The sequence below is a fragment of the Amphiura filiformis genome, chromosome 1 (assembly GCF_039555335.1).
Source record: "Amphiura filiformis chromosome 1, Afil_fr2py, whole genome shotgun sequence".
In the NCBI taxonomy this organism is placed as follows: Eukaryota; Metazoa; Echinodermata; class Ophiuroidea; order Amphilepidida; family Amphiuridae; genus Amphiura; species Amphiura filiformis.
The window spans coordinates 47,538,220-47,565,552 of record NC_092628.1 but is presented as its reverse complement, the minus strand read 5'-3'; the positions used below and the strand labels follow the sequence as shown (position 1 = coordinate 47,565,552).

Sequence of the window (27,333 nt, the reverse complement as noted above, 5' to 3'; positions counted from 1 at the left end):
TTATGGGTGGACTGTGGAGCCTTTGTGGGCTTCACATGGCCACCAAACAAGCACCATATGGGCTGCCCATGGCCACTAAACAAGTATCACATGGGCATCATATGGCCACTAAACAAGTATCACATGGGCATCATATGGCCACCAAACAAGTATCACATGGGCTTCACATGGCCACCATACAAGCATCACATGTATGTTATATAAGTGACATGTAACTGTTCAATACAATTTGTTTTTCCCCAGAACAAATCATGTAACTAGTCATTGCTGTTACATGTAAGACCTGCACTATTGTATGTACAAGGTGTAACAATTTAAATTATCTGTAAAAAATCATTTGCACTATTTTTTTACTCACACTCGAGATGCAATGACAGGCAGCATTGACTTCATGAATAATGATGAGTTCATTTTATGAGAGTATATATTAGAAGTTTGACCTGTGAAAATTTGCATACCTCGTGGTCAAACATGATTGTATTATGTAAATAGACAAAATTGTATTATACCTTGTACACATCACTACATAAAACAAAATAGTGCACTCTTTATTTTTGTGGGTATATAATAATTTTGAAGCTATAGGGTGTTGTAAGTTGGATAAAAATGAGAATGTTTGATATTGTGTTAATTATTAATATGTCATTTTTTGAAATGTGGGACTCCGATATTTCAATAGGTACCTTATTATTAAGTTGGTCTTGTGGTCGTGAGTGAGATGAAGACTGAACTTAAACAAAAGAAGGTATGTTGAACTTAAAGACTAAATTAGTCATGACTAAGATTAGTCAATTATGCTAATGAAATTTACTGTCATGACTAAAGTAGTTGCAATTCTCACATCATTCATAGCCACAAAACAATGGTCTACTTGCTTCATTACCAAGTTTGTTTTGCCAAATTTGCAGTAACAGAAACTTGGGTTTAATATAAGTTAGAGGGTTTGAGGGAGAAAATGGTAGATGTAGAAAATATTATTTATATTTGAATTAAAACTTTTGTGTTAACACCATGTAGCATCATCAATATTCCATTTTGTGTTTTGTATTTTTTTTCAAGTAAAATAATGTAGTTGCACCTGGTTTTTAGTTGATATCAACCTCTGCTACACAATGCAATGATCCAATCTGATTACACATCATTGAACTTTGTGTTCTGGGAATGAAATATCATCCCCAGAAATGTTTTTTGTCACTCAGTGTGTGTAGAAGTATTGGGAGATCATTGGATTGTGTAGGAAGGGTTGAGATGGTTAAATCATGATGTAGTATGGTATGAGGTGGGTATTGAAACTCATGTTAATGTTGACAACTTATACTGCAGTTGCAAAATAAAATATGGCATTCATGAAAGATGATCACATGTTTCCTTTGCCTTTGTTTTTATTCTGGAGTTGCTGAGAATTTGTCCTTTCTTACGCAATATTGTCATGAACTCGGCATACTGACTAAAAAGATAATTGTTTTGAGAAAAGGAATGGTCCCAAATTTATCTAGCATATCGATTAGGACCCGTTGCAGAATCTTGCTGACTAAATCAACATCAACATGGCTCTCCTGCATCTTGCATTTTCAAGATGCAGTGAGCCGATGAATTGATATAGTCTTTGAAGGCTTATGATATAGTGTAGCCATATCACTTGTTGGGTCTCCGTGAGCAATTATAGCCATCGACTTTGCAACATCTTGCTCTTTGTCATTCATTGTCCGAATGGAAAGTTTTGGGGCTCATAAACTGCTGTTTATAAAATTATACATATTTAGAATGGCAAAGACTAGATGAATCCAGTTTTGGAAAAAATTACAAAAGAACTTTTTGGCCCAAATTATTTTGGACAACGTAACAAAAAAATGTTTTGACCCAGTTTTTTTTGGACAACGTAACAAAACTATTCTTGAGTAAAAAATTATATTTTTATTAATTTGTAAAAATTGGATATCTGGAACCCATTTTTTTTTAAATTTTGACAAACTTTCACCAAAAATGGTTGAAAAATGCTAAATTTTGCCAAAAAAATCATGAAAAAGCCAGATTTTCACCCAAAGTTTTTTGGTGAAGTTGATCAAAAATATAAAAATAGGGTCTAGAGCTAGTTTTTTAGAATTAATAACATTTCAAGAATTTTTTTGTTACGTTGTGTGAAAAAATTTGGGCAAAAAAAATCAGACACACCAAATACTTCCCCATTTTTAACTGAACTATACCTGCACCATTTTGTATGTAAATCAAGCATCTGCACTATCCACAAGCAATCAACCGTCATGCAGATGTGGCTTCCGGCCTTGATGTCAGCGGTTTGGACATAGCAATCCAAGGGGACTGATTAATTTTGTTTAATTCTAAGAGCACACCATTCAATATCATACCGTAAATACTTGTATGGCGGACTACTCAAATGCATGCAACAAAAGCATGATTGCAATCTACCGCGACAGTTCGTCTCACACACATAACAAATGCACTACGATCAAATAGGTTGATGACAACATTTGATTGAATGGACTGCACTGCACCGCACTATGATTACGGTGAAGGACACCGGTTCAAATCCTTTGTTTGGAGCCAATCAATAATTTCACGCACTCCTCCTCCGTAGTATTACCAGCTCATCTGTTACTACCACTAGTTCCATTTGAGGGAGACGTTGATACCTCAACATGTCTCTCACTAAAGTGAAACTGATGGACAGATAACAGAACAGGTGGAATTATATTGCAATGTCCGAATCATATTAAAAGATGACTTAATACAAGAGACGGAGACGATACTCATATTATTTTTGCAATAGATAGATTTTATTTCCACAACTAGTATATTGCTTTGCATACACTATTGAAAGAACAGATAAGACAACAAATTTGTCAGAAAAGGAGGGGGTGGGAGAGATACTCAACAAAACGAGAGGAGAGCCCAGAGAAGTTCACATTTGAAACTTTTTTGAAGATAATGAAAAGGTTCAAGTTCCCAATGGTCTAGTAATAAAATATCATGATTGTCACATTGTTCTTAGACATATTTTGAAAAGCAATTATCCCAAAGAACTATATCTCATGTATGAAAAAGTGGCATATTATACTTTGAAATCATGATTTGTAACTGTAACGTAACAGTAAAGAAAACATTTACTTTCACCTCTGCTAAGTATCACAATTCAACATAAACTCATCCACAAGGTTAAACTCATCCACAAAAAACCCTTAAAATGCATATTATGCAAATGAAGCAGTATATTCAAGCCTTTGGGGCAAAACTACATGGATGTATATACATCATACATGATTATTAAGGTTTTCATACTTCCTAGGTCTGGGTACGCAACGGAGACGATTGATCACGTAAAAGCCAATCACTTCTGTGTGGCACAGCACAGACCACGGACGCAATAAAAAATTTACTTGAGTTTTGGCAATGTTTTCATTGTGTTTTAACATTTTTGTAAATTTGACAAGGCATGCACAGAATACACACCTTCTCATGCTTGTGTCACATGCATGAATATACATGGAATAGCACATCCCTACATGGTAACAAAAAGATTATTTGAAACAGCAAGGGACTCACAGTATAGCATCTAAGTCAAGAGATAAAAGGCACTAAAAATCTTTATAAACATCAGTATTTTGACAAAAATGCTGTGTCCCACCAAAAAAGTTACATGTACGAGAACTGGTGACTATAGGAAAAATATCTAATTCTCGATCACGACAGCCAACTTGGGTACGCACAGATATTTGTGTGAAGCGTACTACGCAAGACAACACGCTTGCAGCGCAAGCATATCTTTTGAGAACTGGTATCAAGGTATTTGGTCGCGCGATCATGTTGTTCCAACACTACGCAGAAGGTACATCCTCTCATGATCAAGAATTAGATATTTTGCCTATAATGTTTACACACTTGCAGCTAATCTTTTGTTATCAATTGTCTTTTTGATTCACATCATCATGAAACAGACACCCACATCAAAATGTTGGTAAGTTACACAACATATAAGGAATGCAAATATAACAAAAAAAACCCACAAAAAACACACCTTTTTTGATACCTGCATCTCATCTAACCAAAAAATGTGATTTATCCAAGTGATACTATAAGGTACAGATTAATTTTTTTCAATTTAAGGTGGATTACATTGAAAAAATAAATCTACATGTGACTTATTTTGGGGACACCTGTTATTGTTTGTCAATTCCAAATACACAAAACTCACACAATATATATAATATAATAATTTTGGAACCTTTGCCCACTAGAGGAATAGATCAATTCCTAACAGCCAATTTAACAAGACTGAAAATTTCATTTCTTCTCTCATTCAATTCAATGAAAATACTATTCCAGTTGAAATCCACACATCTCCTACATGGAAGACATAACATTAATCTCCCACACAGGGGGTGTAGATTTCAAATGGAGTCACCCATTCAGGTAATCCCATTTGAAATTCACACTCCCTGTGTGGAGGAGTAAGGTCATGTCTTCTATAGAGGTGTATGGATTTCAACTTAAATAGCCAAATGTGGCAATGAAATATGGTGCATTCAGTTTTTATATGTATATCTTCGTTAATGTAAATAAATTGCCATGGGAATAAGATGTTGTTTTCTAAAGAAAAGCTGTGATCCCATTAACAAAAACCCTTGCAATAGGCATGGTCATAGCGACACATTCTCAATATGAGAATAACATAAAGTCTGATACCCGACAATAACAAAACATCAAAATCACACAAGTTTTAGATCTATATTCTAATATAAATACTCTATGAATATATAATTACTTTGTATACAACCGCACTCAGTTTTGAGATATTTGTGGTCTTACGGAAATTTACAACTTTGTTGATCAATTCTTAACCAAACAAATTATCCTGGCAAAAAAGCTTGCCACACCAAAGCCAACATCCTTCCCTGCTCCCCATTACAATGTTGATTTGGACAACATCATCATCATTTCTACATTACAATCTACCAACATTGAAAAAGGGGGTGGAAGGGGAGACTGTAAGCTGACTGTACATTTTCAACTATATTATGCAGAAATGTATAACATATCACATACTTAACTCTGGCGAGTTTATGCTTATAACAACAATGCTGGTGTGGCTACAAATTTCTGCCAGGATTGTAGGTATTTTATTTCAGAGCTGCAGATCTCTGGGTGCCTTGGGCAACCATGATCAGAAATGATGGATGAAGTTTGCTGAGTTTTATGCCCAAAAAATGATCAACCTTGTTCTTCCTTTTCTTCTTCTTCGTCAGGGAAGCATCATTCTTTTCGTAAGCTGGATTTATGCCTACCCCTTTTGTTTAATTTTAGTTTGATTGTTTTTGGTTTTAGTTTTTGCAAATTGCTTTGAAAATGGGCTAGTCCAGTTGAAATGCATACACCCCTTATCTCCCACACACAGGGGGGGTTTAGATTTCAAATGGTGCCATCCATTCAGGTAACCCCCATTTGAAATTCACACTCCCTGTGTGGGAGATTAAGGTCATATCTTCCATAGGGGATGATAGATTTCAAGTGGAATACCCCAATTGCAAACATTTCTTATCCTACAATGCATGGTGCAACTTCCGGTATACACTGCTCAGAAATTGAATGGAAAAAATCTTCACTGCACAAAGTGATGTTCCCTAAAAACAACCATAATGACATGGTGTATACAAGTATATTAGTAATATCCATTCAATTTCCGAGCACATTATAGTAGCATAGAGCAGTTCTAGTACAAAACATAGGTCACAACAAAGATATATTTAAATCTTCTATTTTACCCATACTCATAGTCAAGACGGATCTGTGGTACACATAGATTGTATGAAACAACTAAGCCATATACTAGTGTTAAACTTTGAGACCTTTACTGAGGAGGAATGATTCTTGCTGTGGTTCTCTGCCGAGGAAATTCTTCAGCATGTCCATTGCATCCTGAATCAAACAGAAAATAAAATAAGAATGCAATTTAAAAGATGAAAAGTATTTACAGCTATACTACGATCAGCTCATAATAGGCAAATATTATTTGGTTTTTGTTACTGCGCGAGTCAATAAAGTCTCAACTTACGCCCGCGTAAATTCACAAAAGCATGCACCAGTCATGCAATACGCAAAGCGCAGTTTGCGTAGGTGCTGTGCCCAGCTGTGTGTACACCATTCTATATCAATCCACGATGTTACGAGTCCTGCCTATTACGAGCTGATCAGAGTATAGGATATGATTTCACACTTTTATAACTGTGACATTGAACTCTGGCCTCTTGTAAATAGATTTTGTGGCTCGGGACCAAGTTCGTCAACTCATTGGTGCCACTAAACGTTCAGGCAAACTTTCCACACAAACTAGGCCAGGGCAAGGCTTTGTAAATATATTAAATAATGACCACATCAGATATTCCAACCCGGGTTCCTTCAGGACAGGCGCCCAAATATCCCAGCGTTCGCACCACAAGCGGTAGGTAATAATAAACTTGTGTATACTTACAATGGATCCACCAGGTTGCAGGATATACTTGCGGTAATCCTGTCCAACTTTTGGAGACATGATGCCTTCTTTCTTGAATCGGGAATAGAACATGTCCATGCAGTAAACCTCGCTCCACTGTAAAACATCAAATGTAAAGAAATTAATTATTATCAAATGAAAACGTCAGTACGCACACAAAAAAGTGCAGCGATTTATAGTGCGCTACACCCAGGCATAAACCCACAAGCCTCAGCACACTTTACAGGAATTCGCTGGCACTGTGGCCAAAGACACACCATATAAACCATTTAGCAACAAACAGGGAATTACAGCTAAGAAGCACACATCCTATACAAACCACAATAAACCATCACAGCCAGAATCAACTCCCCAAGTTCTCATACAGGTAACCGAGACAAATAAGCAGTAATTCCTTGCCATGGGGAATTTCCAAGTTCAATTATTCACAAGAACAAGACACTGTTCTGGGGCTCAAACTCGCATCATCAAACCGCAATGCACCTAGTTCTAATGCCTTATTTAAGTTATGGAAGCACAAATAGGCTGCACTCTAGCGGGGAAGCTCCGCTTTGGCTCTTTTTAATTCTGGCTGTGCTGCCTGGCTGTCAAGAGTTCCCAGCTTGACTGCAACCTGGGTGGGCAATGTATTTTGAAGGCCAAAGCAGGGCCATTATGTGGTTTGCATATTTGCTGTACAATACAAACCATTATTCTTATTGTCCACTTGGTGACAATAAGGATTTGTGATTTCTCTGGGCTATTCATTATTTGCAGAGTAAGCCTTTGTACAAAAATGTACCTTAGATCCAATTCACTGAGTCTTGGATATGGGTCCCAAGGTAGGCAAAAGCAAAGCACTATTAGAACACAGGTAACAGAACAAGGCCGACCTTGAGTTGGCTTCACCTGGCTCCACACAGATTAGAGCGCAGCTAGACCGGGTGGCCCATTTGTACTCTCATGTCCCAACTTGACTGCACGTTGCTTGTATGTTGAAAAAACACTCATTAAAGGGAGTGGCATTGTGACTCGATTTGGATACGATTATCAGATAAGATTTATCAACCATAGGGAGCACTGTGTAACTTACCAGATACCCATAATACTGTGCATCATAGCCATCAGCTAGATGTCCAAAGGAAGCACACATGTTGGTGCCAGGAGTGGCTGGTATACGAAGGATCTCATCTGATACCTTTGCATAGATGCTGCGAGTATCGGCCTGAAGTGGAAAGCATACAACAAACATGAGTTATCAAAAAATATGTTTTTACATCACTTATAAATCATAAATTCTAGACAGTTCATTAGTTGATTGCCATTTATCATTTTTACCATCAGCCTCTCTGTGTGATAGTTTTACCATCACAGTGCTATGCCATAGTACGCATGTGCCACGCCATGCGTCGATTTAGATATGGGGTGGGCCCTATGTGAATTGTGTCATGGCGAAACATAGTGTTATATTACTGAACATCCATATTTTCTACCTCAAATAGTATTTTTAAGTAATAGAATTTATAGAATTTAAGTAAAGTGATATAATACAAATATTAACTGTCTAAAATTTGTGTAATGATCAAAATGTAACCACTCTGTGAAAGATGGATTATTCCATTCAGCTCATCGTTCCGGAACAATCCATCTTTCACCTCGTGATTATATTTTTTGCCTCCTGATTATATTTCGACCATTACGCTCATAGACAGTTTTTGTGAAGTAAACCCAAGTTACAAGTACTCGCTTCTGAGGCTTTCAGAGATCTGACTGGCACTTTCACATACGCTAGAAATCATGTCATGGAAAGCTATGAAATATCAACACCTCATTCGCTAACCAAGCCATGTTTGACTTTCAAAACATAGTAAATATTAAGTGCTCTTTCAGATAACTTATTTTAGTGCCCAGAACAGTAATTAGGTAAACACTGTCCCCACACAGCAAATTATTTACACCAAGGTGTCAACTAGCCTGGACATCAAGGAAAGAGACGGGTGCTTTGTGGGCCTTGCTTTAGCATCAACTTCCAACTGCACCATCCTTTCAAATTCAAAACTGCAGAATTCATTCCACATAACAACTCACCTTAGCTCTAGTATGAATGGTCTGATCAAAGGTCCCCAGCATTATCTGACGTAGATTAAACAGACCAGCATTTGCATTGCGTGCCTTGACTAATTTCTCAACCATCTCATCTGGGATTGGGGTGCCATCTTTGTAGTGGGACGACATACGACGTAGAGATTCGGCTTCCCAGCACCAGTTTTCCAGCATCTGTGATGGCGCTTCCACAAAGTCACGCTCTACACGAGTACCACTGTATAAAAAGTTGAATAAAATTGTAAAATTCTCAATCATCAAACCATTTTGAATATATGACCATATTTGCAATGGTCAATGGTATTCCAACTCACATTTTTGTTTCACCAAGGCAAAAGTTATACCAATTCATATGGGGCTTTTTGTTATTATCAATTCTTAAACACTTGAGAACGTTCATGCAATCTTATTGGTTCTTACCCGTGTGATATGACACGATATCACACACTTAAGCGCGTCGGCATTGACGCGATACTCGTACACGCTATTTGAACCAATCGGAGGTGCATAGCAACAACAGGACTGGTCGATTCTAAGCCCTAGGTAATTCCTTGTGAAAATGTAGGATTTAATTTGATTACAATTTGGTATACTTATGATTAATATATTTATCTGAATTGAAGTGTTTAAGAATGAGAATAAAGGTATTGTTTTTAGCCGCTGTCGTGCATTTATCGTCTCATATAACACGGGACATCATTATTACTTCGCCTCGTTGTTTTACTTAAAATAATGTCGCCCGTGTTATATGCGACGATAGATGCACTCCAGCATCTAAAAACAATACCTTTATTCTCTAAATCAATCTTTTACTAGAATAAATGGGCAGTTGAGTTAATATGTGACCCCTCGGCACAACTGAGCCCTGAAGTCGCCAATCATCATTTTTGAGATATTCAATCAAAATATTCTGCTTGAAATTAGCTTTAAAATGATGTATATCATGTCTATAGTACTTGACATTTAAGTAGTGAAAAATCAATAAAACAGTCAATAAATCCTTTGTTTCCTATTGTTTATTGTTAAGTTCGATGGAGCATATCTCAATAGTGGCACTGGCGACATCCGGGCTCAGTTGTGCCGAGGGGTCACATATTTGAATTTTATGTGTGATGGCTTACTACCACTAGTCATACATAAACAGGAGTAGTGTTGAAAAATGTCCAATATAGAGGATTATATATTTGCAAACTGAGACATACATGCATGGTTAAGGGGGGAAGGGGGGACCCAATCGACAGTCTCATCCCCCATTTTTCTTTATCAAAATTGAAATTTGGTATCAGAAGAAACCTCACATTTTTCTCATGACCCTTTTAATGCCCGAGATGTTTCCCTTATATGGTGTGAACAAAAGTGTGGTGAATTGTGGTAAAGCACAACCGGAAGTATGTACTATCCTATGGGGCATTGTTATACACGTTTTTGCTTCTCATATCAAAACCACTCAGCAATGCAATACAAAGATCTCATGGCTCAAAAAAATGAAAATAAGAGGTACAGGACAGTTTAAATATTGTTTTTAATTGAAGTAATTTACAAAAAAAAAAGCTCCCTACCTGAAATGTGCTAAATCAGTCTGCCCCAGAATATCATGCATAACATGACCAAACTCATGAAAGTATGTCTCAACCTAATGCAATAGATAGCAATCAGTAGAAAATCATTAATGTTATATGGTGTATTATTCATACCTGAACATGCGGAACTCAGCCTTGGCGCAAAGCTGGTGCATGACATGTCCGAACTCATGGAAGAATGTCTCTACCTATATATGGAAAATATAGAATAATATAGAATAATCAGAACAACAGTTTGTGAAATATTGTGCTAAGAAAAATATTGAAATATGCATCGGCATTTTTAAGAAGAGATGGTGCATCTGAGGTAGGTTTGGTAAAGTTTACCACCATGGCTGCTATAGCCACTTGCCTATCACCGGTACATGCACCCTACACACACACCCACCATACACACATACCCACACCCCGTTATCCTCACCTCGTCATGAGTAAGAAGAGACGGTGCATCTGAGGTAGGCTTGGTAAAGTTTGCCACCATGGCTGCTATAGCCACTTGCCTATCACCAGTACATGCACCCTATACACACACCCACCATACACACATACCCACACCCCGTTATCCTCACCTCGTCATGAGTAAGAAGAGACGGTGCATCTGAGGTAGGCTTGGTAAAGTTTGCCACCATGGCTGCTATAGCCACTTACCTATCACCAGTACATGCACCCTACACACACACCCACCATACACACATACCCCCACCCTGTTATCCTCACCTCATCATGAGTAAGAAGAGACGGTGCATCTGAGGTAGGCTTGGTAAAGTTTGCCACCATGGCTGCTATAGCCACTTACCTATCACCAGTACATGCACCCTACACACACACCCACCATACACACATACCCCCACCCCGTTATCCTCACCTCGTCATGAGTAAGAAGAGACGGTGCATCTGAGGTAGGCTTGGTAAAGTTTGCCACCATGGCTGCTATAGCCACTTGCCTATCACCAGTACATGCACCCTACACACACACCCACCATACACACATACCCCCACCCTGTTATCCTCACCTCATCATGAGTAAGAAGAGACGGTGCATCTGAGGTAGGTTTGGTAAAGTTTGCCACCATGGCTGCTATAGCCATTTGCCTATCACCAGTACTTAGTAGACATCCTGGTTGTAAGCCAAAGCATGCGGCGTGACCAAACTTGCCTTCACGTGGAAACAAATCCAGGTAGAACCATCCCATGAACTCACTAGTGGCTTTATCTGTTACACTGAACTACACAGAGGAAGGACAGATGGGGAAAAAGAACAAAAATCCTCAAGCACCTTAGTATTTAATTTTTGTTCTGTAATTATAGAATTAAGGAATTCTAACATTGCTACTACACCAAAATCTGAGCCTGTAAGTCCAACTCAACTTCCATTGAACTACAATGTATAAATATAATAAGCCCGATCAGCATTGTAACTTCCAATTTTTCAGAGCAGTTTTGGGACACTTTGACATCTGATATATCAATAAATTATTATTCATTTATTGTGATAATATTATCATTAACAATATTTCAAATAATAGATTTATATTATATTCATATTAGTTAAACAATTTCGATTCTACCGCACAAAAAACAATTTTCCCAATGGGTCAGAGGGCAAAGTGTCCCAAAGCTGCAAAAACTGTCCCACAATGCATTGCAAATTTCAATGTCGATTTGGCTTATTCATTTTATAATAATCAACTTGGGTAAAATGAATTTTTGAGCAAAACAAAAAATAATTCATTCATAGCATTTACTGACTGACTTAAGAATGAATTTGAAATAGCCTTTGTGGTTTTACATACTTGTCATGGTCTCATAGTATGTACAGATTGTTTGATATCCACAAAAAAAGCTTATTTCCTCAATTTCAGTTGATTCGGACAATGTGGTGTAGCCAGGTTTTCGGAACAATGCAGGGGGAACAACTTGTAAATGTGCTGACAGAAAATATTTTTTGCTGACAGAAGTTGTGAATTGTTGACTGAATTGTCTACCCCAATTTTTTTTGGTCCAGTGCGCTTAAGGATCCAAAAAGTGGGGGGTGCAGAGCAACATTTTCCAAACATTTTTCAATGCGCCTTTACTATTATATATCAATATAATTTGTTGTGGTAACGTCAACAGGCAAAAACGGAATAGTCACATCCAAGTTTTATCAGCAGTGCACACAAAATTGTCGATTGTTGACCAAAATTTGTATTCACCAATGCCCTTCATGTACCGACAGCATTAGGTAAACCGACAGTCATGATGAGTGGGGGGGGGGGGCCTTCCCACTACCCACCCATTGGATGATGTCTTTGTCAATTAACAACCAAATCTACTTTTCCCATATCTTACCATGGTAACATCCTCATGCCAAACAGCTGGTTTCTGGATTTCTTCAAATTTGAGTCCCAGTAATTCCTGAAAATTATCACATAAAAATTGGTTTGAAATCAAAATACGTACACAATGTACACAAAATCCTCTGTTCTACCCTGGGCCTCATGGCCCAGAACAGATGATACCTTAAAACATCCACTGATTGAGAAACCGAGGCAAATAAACATGAAAAATATAACTGCGGGCATCATGCTCATAAAGAAATACCATATCCTATTTCAATGAGTTTTTATCAGACTAGAATTCAATAAAATCTCACTTTGAACTTTAAAAATTCAGCCTCATTTTGCGATACAGTTCACTTTTTTTTTTATCCGGCACCAAAAAACTCACAATTTTGGTTGAAACTAACACAATAAGTGGAGATAAATGTGACAATTCCAAAGAAAATATGCAGACAGATCTTATGGCATGTGGTGCTGAACTCCAACGTGAAATTGAGGGTGCACAATGGTTCGAATCCGAAGGTTTCCGATTTTTTTCTCTCCATTATTATAGTGTCAGTTTACCTGAGCTTCACATTTCTACAATTCAAAAAACTTACGTAAATTGGAAAAGAGTGATTGAAATAACAACAGATCTACCCTGTATTGGGCTATTCCATTTAAAATCCACACTACCCCTGTGGAAGATTTTGGAAATATCTTCCGCATGGGGAGTATGATTTTCAAAAGGAATGAACACATCAGCAGCTCCATTTGATACTCACCCTCCCTCAGTGGAAGATTCAGGGTGAATGAAATTCAAATGGACCTGCCTAATGTGTTCATTCCATTTGAAATTCATACTCCCCCCTGTGGAAGATATATCCAAAATCTTCCACAGGGGGGAGTGTAGATTTAAATAGGCCATTCTTTCAGTCCCTATCTTACCTGATATATCTCTAGTAGTCCTTTGTAACAACTTCCAGTGGGAAATACTCCTTGAGTTTGTTATGATCAATTGAGTACCTCTTCTCCTCTGCCATGGTCATGTAGTAACGCATATCCCAGTAGTTGATCTTATTCTCAAACGGTAAGCCATATTTCTCACACTGGAATCAAAAAAGTGTATATTTTGGTATAATTGAGTAGTTTGATGACATTCAAAAGTGTATATTTTGGTATGATTGAGTAACTTTGATGGCATTCAAAAGTGCCAATCCATTTGGATTCTTGCAGAATTTTGCGAGGATCATTGATTGGTGCAAATGTACGATTCGACTCTAACAGTCACTTATGAATAATCAAAAAAAACTCAACCATCTTTGTTTCACATCTTTTTCACATGAATATATTCAAATGCAGTAAACCTTTGACGAGCGCGTATTGTAAGTATACATCGCGTATTTACTGCGTTGGACGCACTCGTCTCTGATTGGCTGCTGAAGCGATCTGCTGTTGCCGAGTGGAAATTTATGAATGAACTATGCGCTGTACGCGTTGTTAGCGCCGAATTTGCAACATCACGGTAGTCGCGCTCGTCAAAGGTTTGCTGCATTTGACTATAATGAGCGGCTGTTAAAATGCCCCCCTCAAATTTCAATTGGTCTACACCCTCCAAGATCTGGCACAAGGCTTCCAATATTTCCAAAGAAGAAAACGAATACAAAATTCCCACCAGGGGTTCTAAGACAGGCCCCTGGATCGCATAATCCCTGGGCCAATAATTCCACTCACAGCTAAAATTGGTCCAACAAAACAGAAAAATCCTATTGACTTTGAGCCATGTTCTTGTTAGTGTTTTTGTGTGTTTTTCAGACATACTCACTTCCTCTTTCTTGTACTCCAGGAAAGTCTTCAGTTCATCATCCTGCAGTACTCTCAACTTCAAAGCCAAATCCTTGAGGAATGTGGCCACGGTGTCGGGATCCTTTGCCATACGGAGCTCAAGGATGTAAGCTGCATGAGTAGGGTAGCCTAAAAGGTCAGCCAACTACAGAGAATAAAGGAGTTATTTACTGATAAGAAGTTGATTTTAATACTGACAATCACATGATACAAATGGAATTCAGTGAAAAAAATCAATGATCAAATCAACAACAAATTTCTACATCTTACCTTTTGTCTAATTTCAACCAGTTCTTCCATGATTTTGCTATTTTCTTCAATACATCTGAAACACAAATAGAGAATGGTGGAATAACTTATGAATGCAATATACACAATAGGGTTGTTTAAGTACAATAATAATAATCATACAGAAGTCTTACTTGGATATTCAAAATCAAATATTTGTTTGATCATTCATTAGACATCTTTAGGCCTAAAATAAAATGTTTGTATTGCTTTTTTTCGACCGACCCAAAAATCTGAAAAAAGGGTTGTGTTTTTTCCCCCTTTCATATTTACATTTTCATAAATTGGTACAAAAATTTGTCATCTAGGAAGCTGTCATCTAGGATGCTTACGCAGCCGGAAGTTAATGTGTTAGAACGTGGTCTTAACTTCGCGGTAAGTCCAGAAAGTTTGCCCATCAATGACATTGTAGTTGCCACTGAAAGTGCATGTAAACAAATTGCAAACGATAAAGCGGCTGAATTACGTGCTCGTGTTGTGAACATTGCAAAAATGCTAAACCCCGGTAAGCAATATCAATAAGGCAGAGCAATCGGCGGTTGAATCTTTAAAGAAAGACACAAGCATCCAAATCTTGCCAGCTGATAAGGGAAGAGCAACTGTTGTGATAGACAATTCAGTGTATGAAGAGAAAGCTTTAGCTCTACTGCAAGATGAAAGTGTCTATGAGACTCTGAAAAAAGACCCCACTCAGAAATTTCAAAGCAGACTTATCAAGTTGCTGAAAGAACTCAAAGAAACAGGTGCGATTACTAGCAAGACATATTGGGACTTATATCCTACCGTAGCTGATGTTCCCAGATTTTATGGTCTCATAAAGATACATAAAGCCAAGGCACCTCTAAGACCCATCGTGTCAAGCATCGGTGCTGTGACCTATAATCTTGCACGATTTGTTGCGGACATTATATCACCTTTGATAGGAAAAACGGAACATCACATCATTAATTCTCAGGCCTTTGTTAACCAGATCAAAGACTTGAAAGTAGAGCCTGATGAGTCCATAGTGTCCTTTGACGTGTCGGCATTGTTCACTTCTATCCCGGTGAAAGAAGCTCTCGTCGTCGTTCGCAGTTTGTTGGAAAATGACAAAACCTGGAAAGTAGGGACAGCGGAAGATCTAGAGGTGGACGACATCATCAATCTCTTGAACTTTTGCTTGAGCACGACATATTTTGTGTTCAGAGAGAAATACTATCAACAGAAGGATGGGCGTGTTATGGGCAGTCCTTGTAGTCCCCTGGTGGCCAACACGTATATGGAGTATTTTGAAAAGCGAGCTTTGTCATCCGCTCCTCATCCACCACGCATGTGGGTTCGCTATGTCGACGACACATTCTGCATTATAAAGACTTCGCACGTGGATGAATTTACAGATCACATAAATTCGCAAGATAATAACATTAAGTTCACCAGAGAGGAAGAGGAAGACGGCCAACTTCCTTTCCTAGACACTCTGATCGTGCGGGCTAGCGATGGCAGTGTGAAGGTCAAGATCTTTAGAAAACCAACTCACACTGACCAGTATTTAAGTTTCGCTTCCCACCACCCACTGGAGCACAAACTAAGTGTGATCAAGACATTGCTTTATAGGAGTGAAATTGTTACGGATCCGGAGGATAGAGCTGAGGAAATTGAACACGTAAAAGGAGCGCTCCGAAACTGCGGTTATCGCGACTGGACCTTTTTCAGAGCCCAGGAGAAGCGTGAAAAAGGACGAACCGGATAGTGAAACTTCCAGGGGGTTCACAATAACCTTACCTTATTTGGAAGGAACTTCGGAGCAGCTTCGCCGAGCATTCAAAACAGCAGGTGTTCCCACAGCCTTCAAACCATACCGCACACTCCGGCAAACACTTGTGTCACCGAAAGATAAGGTAGACAAATTAAAACAGTCAGGGACCGTCTACCAAATCTCCTGTTCAGACTGTGATGCTATGTACATTGGTGAAACAGGCAGGAAGTTAGAAAAACGGCTTTCTGAACATAAATCAAAGGCGGCCGGTTCTAAATCTGCTGTACATGAGCATATTTCCAGGAGCAAAAACACCCATCAAATAGACTGGGAAAACGTAAATGTGCTGGAAAAAGAACCCAAAGAATTTTCCAGAAGGGTCCTAGAAGCCATTCACATCAGGAAAAAAGGACCCAACTTGAACAGAGACACTGGACTGGATCTAGATCCAGTTTGGGTAACCTACTCATACCCAAGACCACCAGGGGGACGAGGATAACACCTTTGACGTCATCTTCTTCTAGTGTGACGTCATTGAAGGTTGTCAACAAGCCATAAATCATCAGAGCCATAACATCCGGCTGAGGACGCAGTTGGTACTATGAAAGCGCTCCCGGTAAGCGATCAAATTTTAAGTAGTGTTGAAGTCAAAAAATTCTTCTAATTTGGTACAAAAATGTTTGTAATTCATACCGCATAACTCTAATGTATTAATAATACAAACCTGACAATGAAAAACCTTATAAATCATTGCTAACCAATGTATTTTATGGTGAACTTGCATTTTTAAATATTTTATGTGGCAAAATATATATTTTTTTTCAATTTAAGAAAGAGAAGTAAACCAACCGACCAACCCCGACTTTGAAGCTTTAAGGGCAATACAAATGTATATATTAGGCCTTAATAAATGCCCATATGTGACCATCCACCACAAAGTGGTAGTAAAGTCGGCTCTAGATCATTTTCTGTTTATTGCAGATTTTGAAAGATAGCAGATTTTTAAAATGACACCTCAACCAGCTTCATCTAGACCCTCCCTCGGGTCCATGGAGAACGACTGGTAATGTAGATTACATAGCATTAAAAATCAACCCAATACATGGACCCTCCCAGTCTGTAAGCAATTTGCCTTCAAGTTCCCACAAAATGCTGGGAGTTCACTTTTACGGATTTGGAGTCCCGCAATCTTTCTATATACCACATCCATGTTTTCACTACATTAACGTTTGTGTAAGCGACTAAAACAACGATATTGTATCCGACCTATCAACGCAGCTTGGCAGCTCGGGGATATTTGAAAAGGCTTCCCTAGCTAAATAATGTGCAAACATTTGCAAACCGCACGCGATAATATACATAATATGGACAATAGGCCTAAGCCGAAGTCGAGTGGTTGCCTTTTATTATTGCGCGCGTACCATGGGTCTATCAGGCGCGTGCCACTTGAGCTCAATACCTCTCAGTTGTTGACAAGTGTCCCATCCGATCTTAGCGTCACATCCCGCGGCATAGCTTTGTGCTACCATATTTGAATTGAAACTGGGCGGGGCTTTCGTAAGTGACATCGAAACAACGTGCTTCGTTGAGCGAATATTTGGAAGGAGATCTCTAACAGATTGGACCAGTCTCGGAATCAGCGCTCAATGGACTTTCGCGTTCACTTATAATCTGAGTATATTTCTATATTGCTGCATGGTTGACTGTGGTGGGTGTAATTAGTGGCGCCGATTTGTGGATGAAGAGGAATGGGTTTTGGCATTGAAGAAAATAAGGGGGGGGTTACAGGACTTTTCATATTTTTTCATAGGGCATTATGTAATTATTTATTGTTACATTATCCAGAGATGGAACCGAACCGAGACTGGGGGCCAGTCTAGCTTCATCGGACATCTGGAAGTGAAGTTATGGTTCATCAAAGGTCAAATTCCTAATATACTTTACATAGAAATCCATATACTGTTTTTGATTGTGAATGAAAAATGCCGACTTTACGACCAGTTTGTGGTGGATGGGCACATATAATAAGCTTTCTTCTTAATTATCTCTTCCCTATTTTTAGCTGTGTAATGTGCAAACTTTGATGTAGGGCTCTGTAAAAACAGATAGCATGCTACATATTCAAATCTTCTGCATTACTGCAGTGTCATATCATACTTCAAACCTGAATAATAAATGACTAGGTTGTCTCACCTTGAATTGAAAGCAGTTTCCATCTTGCGTCTTGTTTCTGGCATGCGGCATTTTTTCATGGTGGGAAAGTAATCTGGATACTTGAGTGACACCTTGCACTTGCCACCTTCATTCTGAAAGATTGATTGATTGATTACTTGATTCATTAACTTGATTGCAAAAAAATTGTTAAATTATCAGCAAAGAGCTCTGACCACGCCTTAAATTAGCCAACATTTTTGGGAGCCTTCAGACCTTTATGAAGCTGATAGACATCACATGTTATGTACATGACCTTAATCTTCCATACAGGGAGTGTGAACTGAATGGTTGAGTCCATTTTGTAATCTACACCCCCTGTGTGGGAGATTAAAGTCATGTCTTATACAGAGGTTGTATGGATTTCAACTGGAATAGCTCAATAGCTTTTCTAGCCTGGTTTTCATCATGTTGGGAATTTAAGCTGACAGCAGTTTGGAAATTTATATGTGCACTTGTCAACTTCAAAGTAAATTACTGTATGTTTGTTTGATCGATTGGTGATTGACTGAGACATGATTGATTGATTGATTGATTGATTGATTGATTGATTAGTCAATTGATCATTACTCTCATACTCTCACTGAAATGGGCCCCCAATCTGTCAAGAATTCTAAGAAATCCAATAACATTGGTATTTGAAATTACACAAATACATTTTTTGTCTTTTTAACCATGTAATGCTGTCCTAAATTCTTATAATATTTAATTTTATGCTTTTTATTCAAGTGGGAAAATAAATCCCAAAACCTTATTTTAGAGGTAATCTTGAAATTTGATATTTTTTGGGGAAAAGAAGAAAATTATACAAACCATCAAAATCAAACAAAATTATAATTCTGTAGTGAAATCTACAGGATGTGCTTCAAACCATGGACACTTACCCTTTCTAGTCTTTTCAAGAAGTCATCCGGCACACCAGCTGTACAGGAAGGAAACAGAACACAAATAATCAATTCGATGGGAGTAGATATGACAAAATGGCTTTATATTGAAAACAGAGTCATCTGCTCTGGCAAGGTCACAAACAATTACATGTAAAAACCAGGACACAGTGGTCACAGGATACAATACTAGCAATGTATGTTAGAATCACAGTAAAAGATTAAGTCAGAGAAATGATTAATAGACAAATGAAACTCTGGCAGACTAAGATCGACATAATTTCTTAATCTCAGACCTGAAAATTGCCTTCGTAGAAAAACAGTGTAAAATCATGGTAAAATAGCTTGAATTGGGCTAAAAATAAAAGAAAACATGTAAATTTAAAAAATAGCTGAAATGCAGAATATATTCAGGTCTGCCGCCTGCGTTTATCAAGCCCTTCTCTCGTACACTATTGTACATTATGACATTGGCTATTTGTTAATTCTACATGTCCTTGGGTTAAGTGTACACATTGTACAACCTATTTCATTCATCTGATCAATATGAACAAAATAAAAATTGACCCAACTAAAATGGAATAACATTTTTTGGGCAATTTTCCACAGCACTTACAAGACTTTTATTATATTTTAAATATATATTGAAATCACTTAACACCATACTTTTCATGGTCATATCAAATTTACGGGCAGTATTGGGAAGCAGGCAGCGGATGATTTAAACACTTCCCAACACTCAATGGGTCAACTAATGTTTGTATCCAGCTCACTGTTGTGAGCAAACATGACACGGCCATCTGCACTCTGCATAGAATTGTGGTGTCAAACTTTGAAATTTTACTATTACATAGGCCTATATATGAGCTGGAATTTCAACACCAGTTGATAAGAAAGTTTTTTACAACAAAAACATTTAACAACCAACTGGCTTGTTAAATTTTCAATAGAATTCAATGGGCTTTGTCAGCTACAGTCGCAGTATGAGGAAGCCCTGTGGACAGCACTTTTTGCAACATGTAAGTTTAGTTCTTAAATCATCCTCTGTGAAGAAGAGAAAAAAGTGTCTTCATGGGCTTACCCAGTTCATCCTCGGCAAATTCCAGGATAGTGTTCTCATCATTGAGATTTTTGTTGAAGTCTATAGCTATATCACTGGCTCTCTTCTTGAGTGCTTTAACCTTATCTTGTACATCCTTGGGTAGATGAAGACCTGCAAGGTGGGAATATTAAGGAAGAGTTATACATGTAGAGTTAGTGGTGTCATTATTTTAAGATTATTCAAGAGAGTCTACGAGTTAGTACCATATCCTGCTGACAGCACATGAGCAGCAGGGTCTGACTTGGATTTCTGCTTTCTACTAGCCCAGGAACTGTCTTTCGGAATTTGCAGGAGAACATTAATTTTCTGAAACCTTCAAGGAGAGCTGTTTAGAGCATTTACAATTACAATAGAATGTAAGGAGAGAATGCTCAAGTAAGTAGAGCTAAAAATAACTCTCCTATATCAGATTTAAGGAGAGCAGCAGAAAGCGAGGGCCAGTGAGTTTGTTAAGCTACTGGCCCAGCAGTAAATTTACTGATTCGCATAAATACCAAGAAAACATTCCATTTTGATTATTATTTGCATCAGGTCCCTCGGACTCCCTCCGTGTCATCATCATTATCATTAGCCATTGTCAACCAAGAGTGAAGGCCTCTCCAAGGGGACACTACAAATTACAGCAGCTTTTCTTTGTGAAAATGTAGGTAAAGGGATGTGTGGCAGATTTGGGGTGTCATTTTGGTCTTTTTTGTATTTTGATTCTTCAGCAAAGTGCACAAATTTGAACAGTTCTAAATAATCAAACATGATATTTCGTCAAATTTGGTATATTTTGGGCTGGGATATGGTTTCGAAATCCAAGCCCCACATCCCTACCCAATCCAAAATAGAGACTTCTTAACCGCCTGAGCACTTGGGGCTGGGTACCTGCCATTCTAACATTGCCTCGGATTGGTCAATTACATGATATTTTCACTTTAATCACCAATCAGAATGGAGCTTTGCAAATAATTCACCTCAATTTTTCTGCGTGGTGCAATTATTCTAACAATGTTGCTGATTGGGCCAATTGATAATGAAAACTTCTTTATGACCAATCGGCAGGTAGTTCCCATGGGGTTAAATGTAATTTCGTCATGACATTGACGAGTCTTACCATTTCTACGACCATATTTGATGAGCTTCTCAAGATAACGTTTGGCTTCTGGTTTCATCTTGTCTACTACATCCTTCTTGTCTTGGATGGCTACCAGATTGTCAAATACATCCTGACGCATGCTATCAAAATAACAGTAATGGATTGGGCTTTATTATAAAAACTTGTCCCATCTAATGGCTCATTTAAGGTAATACACTACTTTAAAATGTTGCGATTTGGTAGTTCACAACATCTTGCGAATGGTAATGAGCTTTGGCAAAAATTGCATTGCTCTCATTTCCTTGCGAGCGTGTAGAAGAATTCAAATATCACAGAAATAATTTTGTAGGTCCTGTGGTTCTTGAGTTATGTTGTAAAGAGGGCTGAAACAACAACACTTTTGTAAAATGTACATAACTCATTAACAACAATAAATTAAGCAAGTTTTCAAATTATATAATTTGTAGAATGAACCTTTGCAAAACATCAAGGTGTTATTTGTCAATAATTTATTGATCTAGAGAATGAAAATCAATTTTTTTGGTTGCTTCGACCAACAACTCCTCGTCTACCCTTAAGTGTGATAAATCAAAGTATCAAAATAATACAGCTAATCAATCTCTGTGAAAAAGTCCCCAGATAAACCAGAGATGTAACAGAGGTATTGGTAAATTTCCTGAAAATCAAACTGGCTTGTGTGGGGAATAGGTTCTCAAATAACAGTGTTTTACTCTCTTTATGACAAATATCATCATCTAATTCCGGAAAAAAATATTTAAAAAAAATTATCGTTTATATTTTTTTTTACATTTCCGGAATTTTTTTTTATATTGGCCGATTTCCAGAATTCCAAAAAAGTTACATCTCAGTATAACATGTACATTATGACAATGTATCAGCATGCAGGAAGATTATTAGTTTTCTTTGCATTATTTGTATAATCCACATATTACCATACAAGTAACTGAACTACGTCTAAGCCTCTCTTGTGAGTGAAATTTTACTATTGATTTTCATTTGGGCCAAAAGGATTATCTTTTTTCAACGATTCATTGATTTTTACCCATGTTTTGCTTACACCCATCAAATGCATGTCATCGGCCCTCAAACTATAGGAACTCATAGATTTGATTCATATGTTTTGCTTCACTCCACAAACAGAGTCCTACTAGTACTTACCTCATTTCAACATCAAAGTCAGACAACTTCTTGTCTGCTTCAGTGCTAGCCTCTCGAACAGCCTTGTCAGCAGAAGTGTGCTGGGGAAAGTCCAACACATTACGAGCTACGCTGGACTCACAGTCATTGTTGGCTAGAGCCTGAGTCAAAGACAAAATAAGGAATGTACAATATTTAATTTAATAGACTTAGTACCTTACTTAAAGTCAAATTTTTGTGCGGGAAAGGTATGTACAGTGTAAATGATATGTAGGTCAGTTTGACAATGCATAAATTTGAAGTGGGTAAGTGGAAGCAATTTTATACGGTTTACTGGTTTAGGCACATTGAGTTCAATCATTAATTGAACAATTAATTATACCAACAATAAAAATATCTTTAAAAATAATTAATGTTAAATAAATTTAAACAAACAAACAAAGAACTTTTAAATAAATAAATAAATAAATAAATAAATAAATAAATAAATAAATAAATAAATAAATAAATAAATAAATAAAAAAATAAATAAATAAATAAATAAATAAATAAATAAATAAATAAATAAATAAATAAATAAAAAAATAAAAATAAAATAAAATAAAATAAAATAAAAACAAACAAACAAACAAACACATGAGATGAAATATCAAATACAATACTGAATATTTCAAGCTAAACTAACATGTTTTAATGTAAAATGCAAACTGACATATTGTAAATTTTAACAATTACAATTTTTTTTATACTGGTAGTAGTAATTACTAATTATGCTAACTAGTCACTGACCAGAAGCTGCCCTGTACGAATTGGTTACCATGCCAACATATAAACAAATCTTTCTACAGCATTCACTGAAGGACAAAGTGACTCATTGCACGTTAGTGCTTTTGAAAAAATGCATTCATGCAACAAATCCTAGAAATTTTCACAAAAAAATAATAAAAATAAATTTTTAAGTGAAAGTGAAACACAACACAATGAAACAATTTGGGGAAAATATTTATTTAAATTTAAGAATTTGAAGAATTTAATTAATTGCCAGTAACGATTACCTAAATTTATGTATGTACTAGGTACCGGTACGGCAATAAAAAATATTCAATGATATTGGACTGATTACAGTTTTTATTCAATAGCCATAATTTATTCAGGAATATTGTTAATTATCATACATCTGCCCAGATGCATGACCTGCAGTCAGTGTCCGTTTTAAGGAAAAAAATCTGGTCATCCTCCGGATGACCATGCCATGAAATCTGGTCATCCGCCAAAATTTTTGGTCATCCGTATATTATCTACTTATTAGAAGTAGAAGCATTAGTTTCTTCGCCACGGGTCCCGCCCACGAAGAAATTCCGAATTGAAACTTGCTTCGCCATTTTTTTCTCGACGCACGTGCGAGGCGACGTTGAAACAACGTTTTTGCTGTCAAACTGTCACGACCTCAAAGGCACAGTTCCAAACAAGCATAATTGCGTGAAAGCGATGTTCAGTGTAGTGTATCATTTACAGATTCCTTCTAACAGGCCAAAGGTCAACGAAATAATAACACAATCACAAAGACACAGTACGAGTATGGAGTAAAAGAAATCTGCACAGTGCACACTAATTATAATCGAGCCCAAACTAGGTATGTGGGGATGCGGCGGTGTGAAAGCGAAATACTGAAGACTTCCGGGATGGATGTTATCATGTTCCATACGACCATGCGTAAGCTTAATGATTTTAAATTGACTTTATCGAACAAGTACTATTTCAATTAGTTGGCGATTTTAGCTTTAAAATCATGGAAAACTGATTGGGAAAACTGAGATATAATTACGTTTTAAATTAATTTTGATGAGGAATTGTAGGACATCGTTTCAGACACTGTAATGGTGAAAAATATGTGGACGTCCGCCGGATAACCGGCAGTGAATTTCTGGTAATCCGACGGCAATTTTGGCCGTCAGGACGCCCGGATTACCACTTAAAACGAACACTGCATGCAGTCACAAATGGTTACCATGCCAACAAGACAAACCGTTCTGGAGTCATTCTCCGTCATTATTGTTTTACCTGTGAAGAAGTGTAAATATTGTTGACTTGGTATTTGTTCAAGGCTCAATTTTAAAATTAAAATTGATAATCATCTGTTTGCTATTGTTTAGAGGGTTTAAGGGTAAATTCATTTTTAAATGGGCAATTGATTGTGTATACCATCATTACAATGTTCATGGTATTTCTCATTGAACCTTAGGCCTATAACATGCAATAAAGCTGTTGTTAAATTCCCATTTCCCATATTTTATCAACCAAAACTGAAAGTGAAACCCAGATTTGACATCATTTTTAAAGAAAAAAATTATTCAGTGAGTTGGCTGAGCAATTGCATAGTTGGCAGTGGTGATACAAACCCACTCTTTTTATTTTATACCCTTTATACCAAAACTCAGAAACTCGCCCTTTCTAAGCGTGGTTACTAATCATAGATAAGTGGTTATGGTGGTCCAGGAGGTGCAGATTTGCATACAAAGAGAATAACATATTGAAGTTTTAGATGACCAAACACTACAAAATGGGATTTCAATGTTTTTTTGTGTTTCATTTAGTGTCATTCAATCGGAAATTAAAGTAAGCTTTGAAATTGCAATTGTTGACTTCTAAACCCACCCTTTTTATCAGTGACCACCCTATATATTACCCGGTATTATTTAGACACACATTTTATTTAACAAGTAATTTTTCAAACCCACCCTTAAGCATTTTGTGGACCTCTCAAACCCACCCTTTCTAAAACGTGGGTTACCAACAGTGAATTGCTGTGACACATTTGCCTACTGGAGGTCCCGTACAACTTTTAAAATATAAGTTCTTTCCCTAGTAAAAGCAGTGGGCGGCAAAAAAGAAAGGGGCTGCGGAAGAAGAAGGGGCAGCAAAAAGATTTATGAAAGAAAAAAGGGCGGAAAAATTGTAAATTAAAAAAAAAATTTGAAACAAATAGAAAATTACCCCAAAACACACTAAAACATTTTTTTTATGCTGAGGTAAATCAACCTTCTATGAAAAATTATGAATTTGCCGACTCAAATTATCGCGGGAAAATACATTGCGCTTGCACATGCGTAGCAACCTAGTGTCGCGACATGAACGGCCGTTTTAGACTGCTGCCCTCAGTCGTCAACCGTCTGGATTGACGACTGAGAAAACTATGTGGAAAAAAGTGACGGATTTTGCAACAGGATTCCTGTGGCATAGAGCATGCGCAGAATTTGTGTCCAAATTGACCTTTTGACCGAGTTTGTTGTTTTTTAGAAGTTCAGAGCGCGATCTTGTCACAGCAACGGTCACGCGGTACACGGGCGCCGCTAGTCAGTCGCGCTACGGCCTACGCCTACGGCGCACAACCAAAGTCGCATTGAATAGTTTTCAGAAGTCCGTCATGATATGGACTGTAAGATATTCAGTCGTCACTATGAAGCATACACAGTACAAGAGAAGTGTAAACGGCTGATTGGAATTAGTCTAAACGGCCGTGCGGTATACATATACATGACATGGTGTATACTAAAATGCAGCAAACCTTTGACGAGCGCGACTACCGTGATGTTGCAAATTCGGCGCTAACAACGCGTACATGCGTATGGCGCACAGTTCATTCATAAATTTCCACTCGGCAACAACAGATCGCCTCAGCAGCCAATCAGAGACAAGTGCGTGCAACGCAGTAAATACGCGATGTATCCTTACAATACGCGCTCGTCAAAGGTTTACTGCATTTTAGTATAGCTGTACAATCAATGTGAAAACACTGTGCAGTGACTGCTGGCAAGGTTGTCAAATTCGACTATGCACTGCAGAGTTCGACACATGTCCACACGTTTATATCATAATTTCTTACCAAAATAACATTTTCGTACGACACATCTTCCTTCTTCACAGCCCCAACACCATCATATACAGCTTTGGATTGTTTTATCAATTCATCTGTGCGAGTTTTAATGTCTTCGGGCTTCAAGTCCCAACGCAAGCGGTTCTTACTCATGTCAGCAGCCATTTTCGCCTTGGTGAAATGACGCTAGCGCAGGGGGAACCACTACCGTAAAAATGGACGAACCCAGCCGGGGAATTCAGCATCGAAGTGGTTACGTAATTCTCTTGGTTACCGGATCACGCTATTTTGGTGTGCCTTCGAGTGCCATATACTTTATGTGGTGATCATTTCGATCGTGGTTCATTACTCTAGCGCGTGATCCCGTTGACATAGTAACATTACGTAACTTCGATACTGAATAACACCATGATAACACCGGGGGAACTTCCATGCATATGACGGGTAGACAGTAGGCCTAATGGGTAGGTCCGGTGGGTAGAGGACTAGGGGTACTCAACTCGTCTTTTTTTTTCTTTTTTTTTTTTTTGAGTGACATTCAAAAAGTAGGCCTACTTCTTTTTAATTTTAAAGGTTCGGCTATATCATGACCTCCAATCATATGAATTTTTGATGATCAAATTTAAAGAAGGCCCTAAAAATACTGTGCAGAAACTTTCCAATATCCTTGAATCAAAATCATGATTTG

The 27,333-nt window shown here is 37.6% G+C and overlaps 1 protein-coding gene across 1 annotated transcript; it reads right to left on the bottom strand.

Moving 5' to 3' along the window:
* Window positions 1-2,773: 2,773 nt before the first annotated feature.
* On the bottom strand, window positions 2,774-26,838 carry LOC140148021 (thimet oligopeptidase-like). Its single transcript, XM_072169854.1, is given in 17 exon segments — window positions 2,774-5,931; window positions 6,485-6,601; window positions 7,578-7,709; window positions 8,573-8,804; window positions 10,282-10,355; window positions 11,181-11,393; window positions 12,499-12,564; window positions 13,416-13,441; window positions 13,444-13,576; window positions 14,293-14,457; window positions 14,583-14,637; window positions 18,529-18,641; window positions 19,431-19,468; window positions 20,512-20,643; window positions 21,632-21,753; window positions 22,793-22,932; window positions 26,655-26,838. Coding segments are annotated over 17 exon segments (1,998 nt in total). The 5' UTR covers window positions 26,811-26,838; the 3' UTR covers window positions 2,774-5,847.
* Window positions 26,839-27,333: the final 495 nt, after the last annotated feature.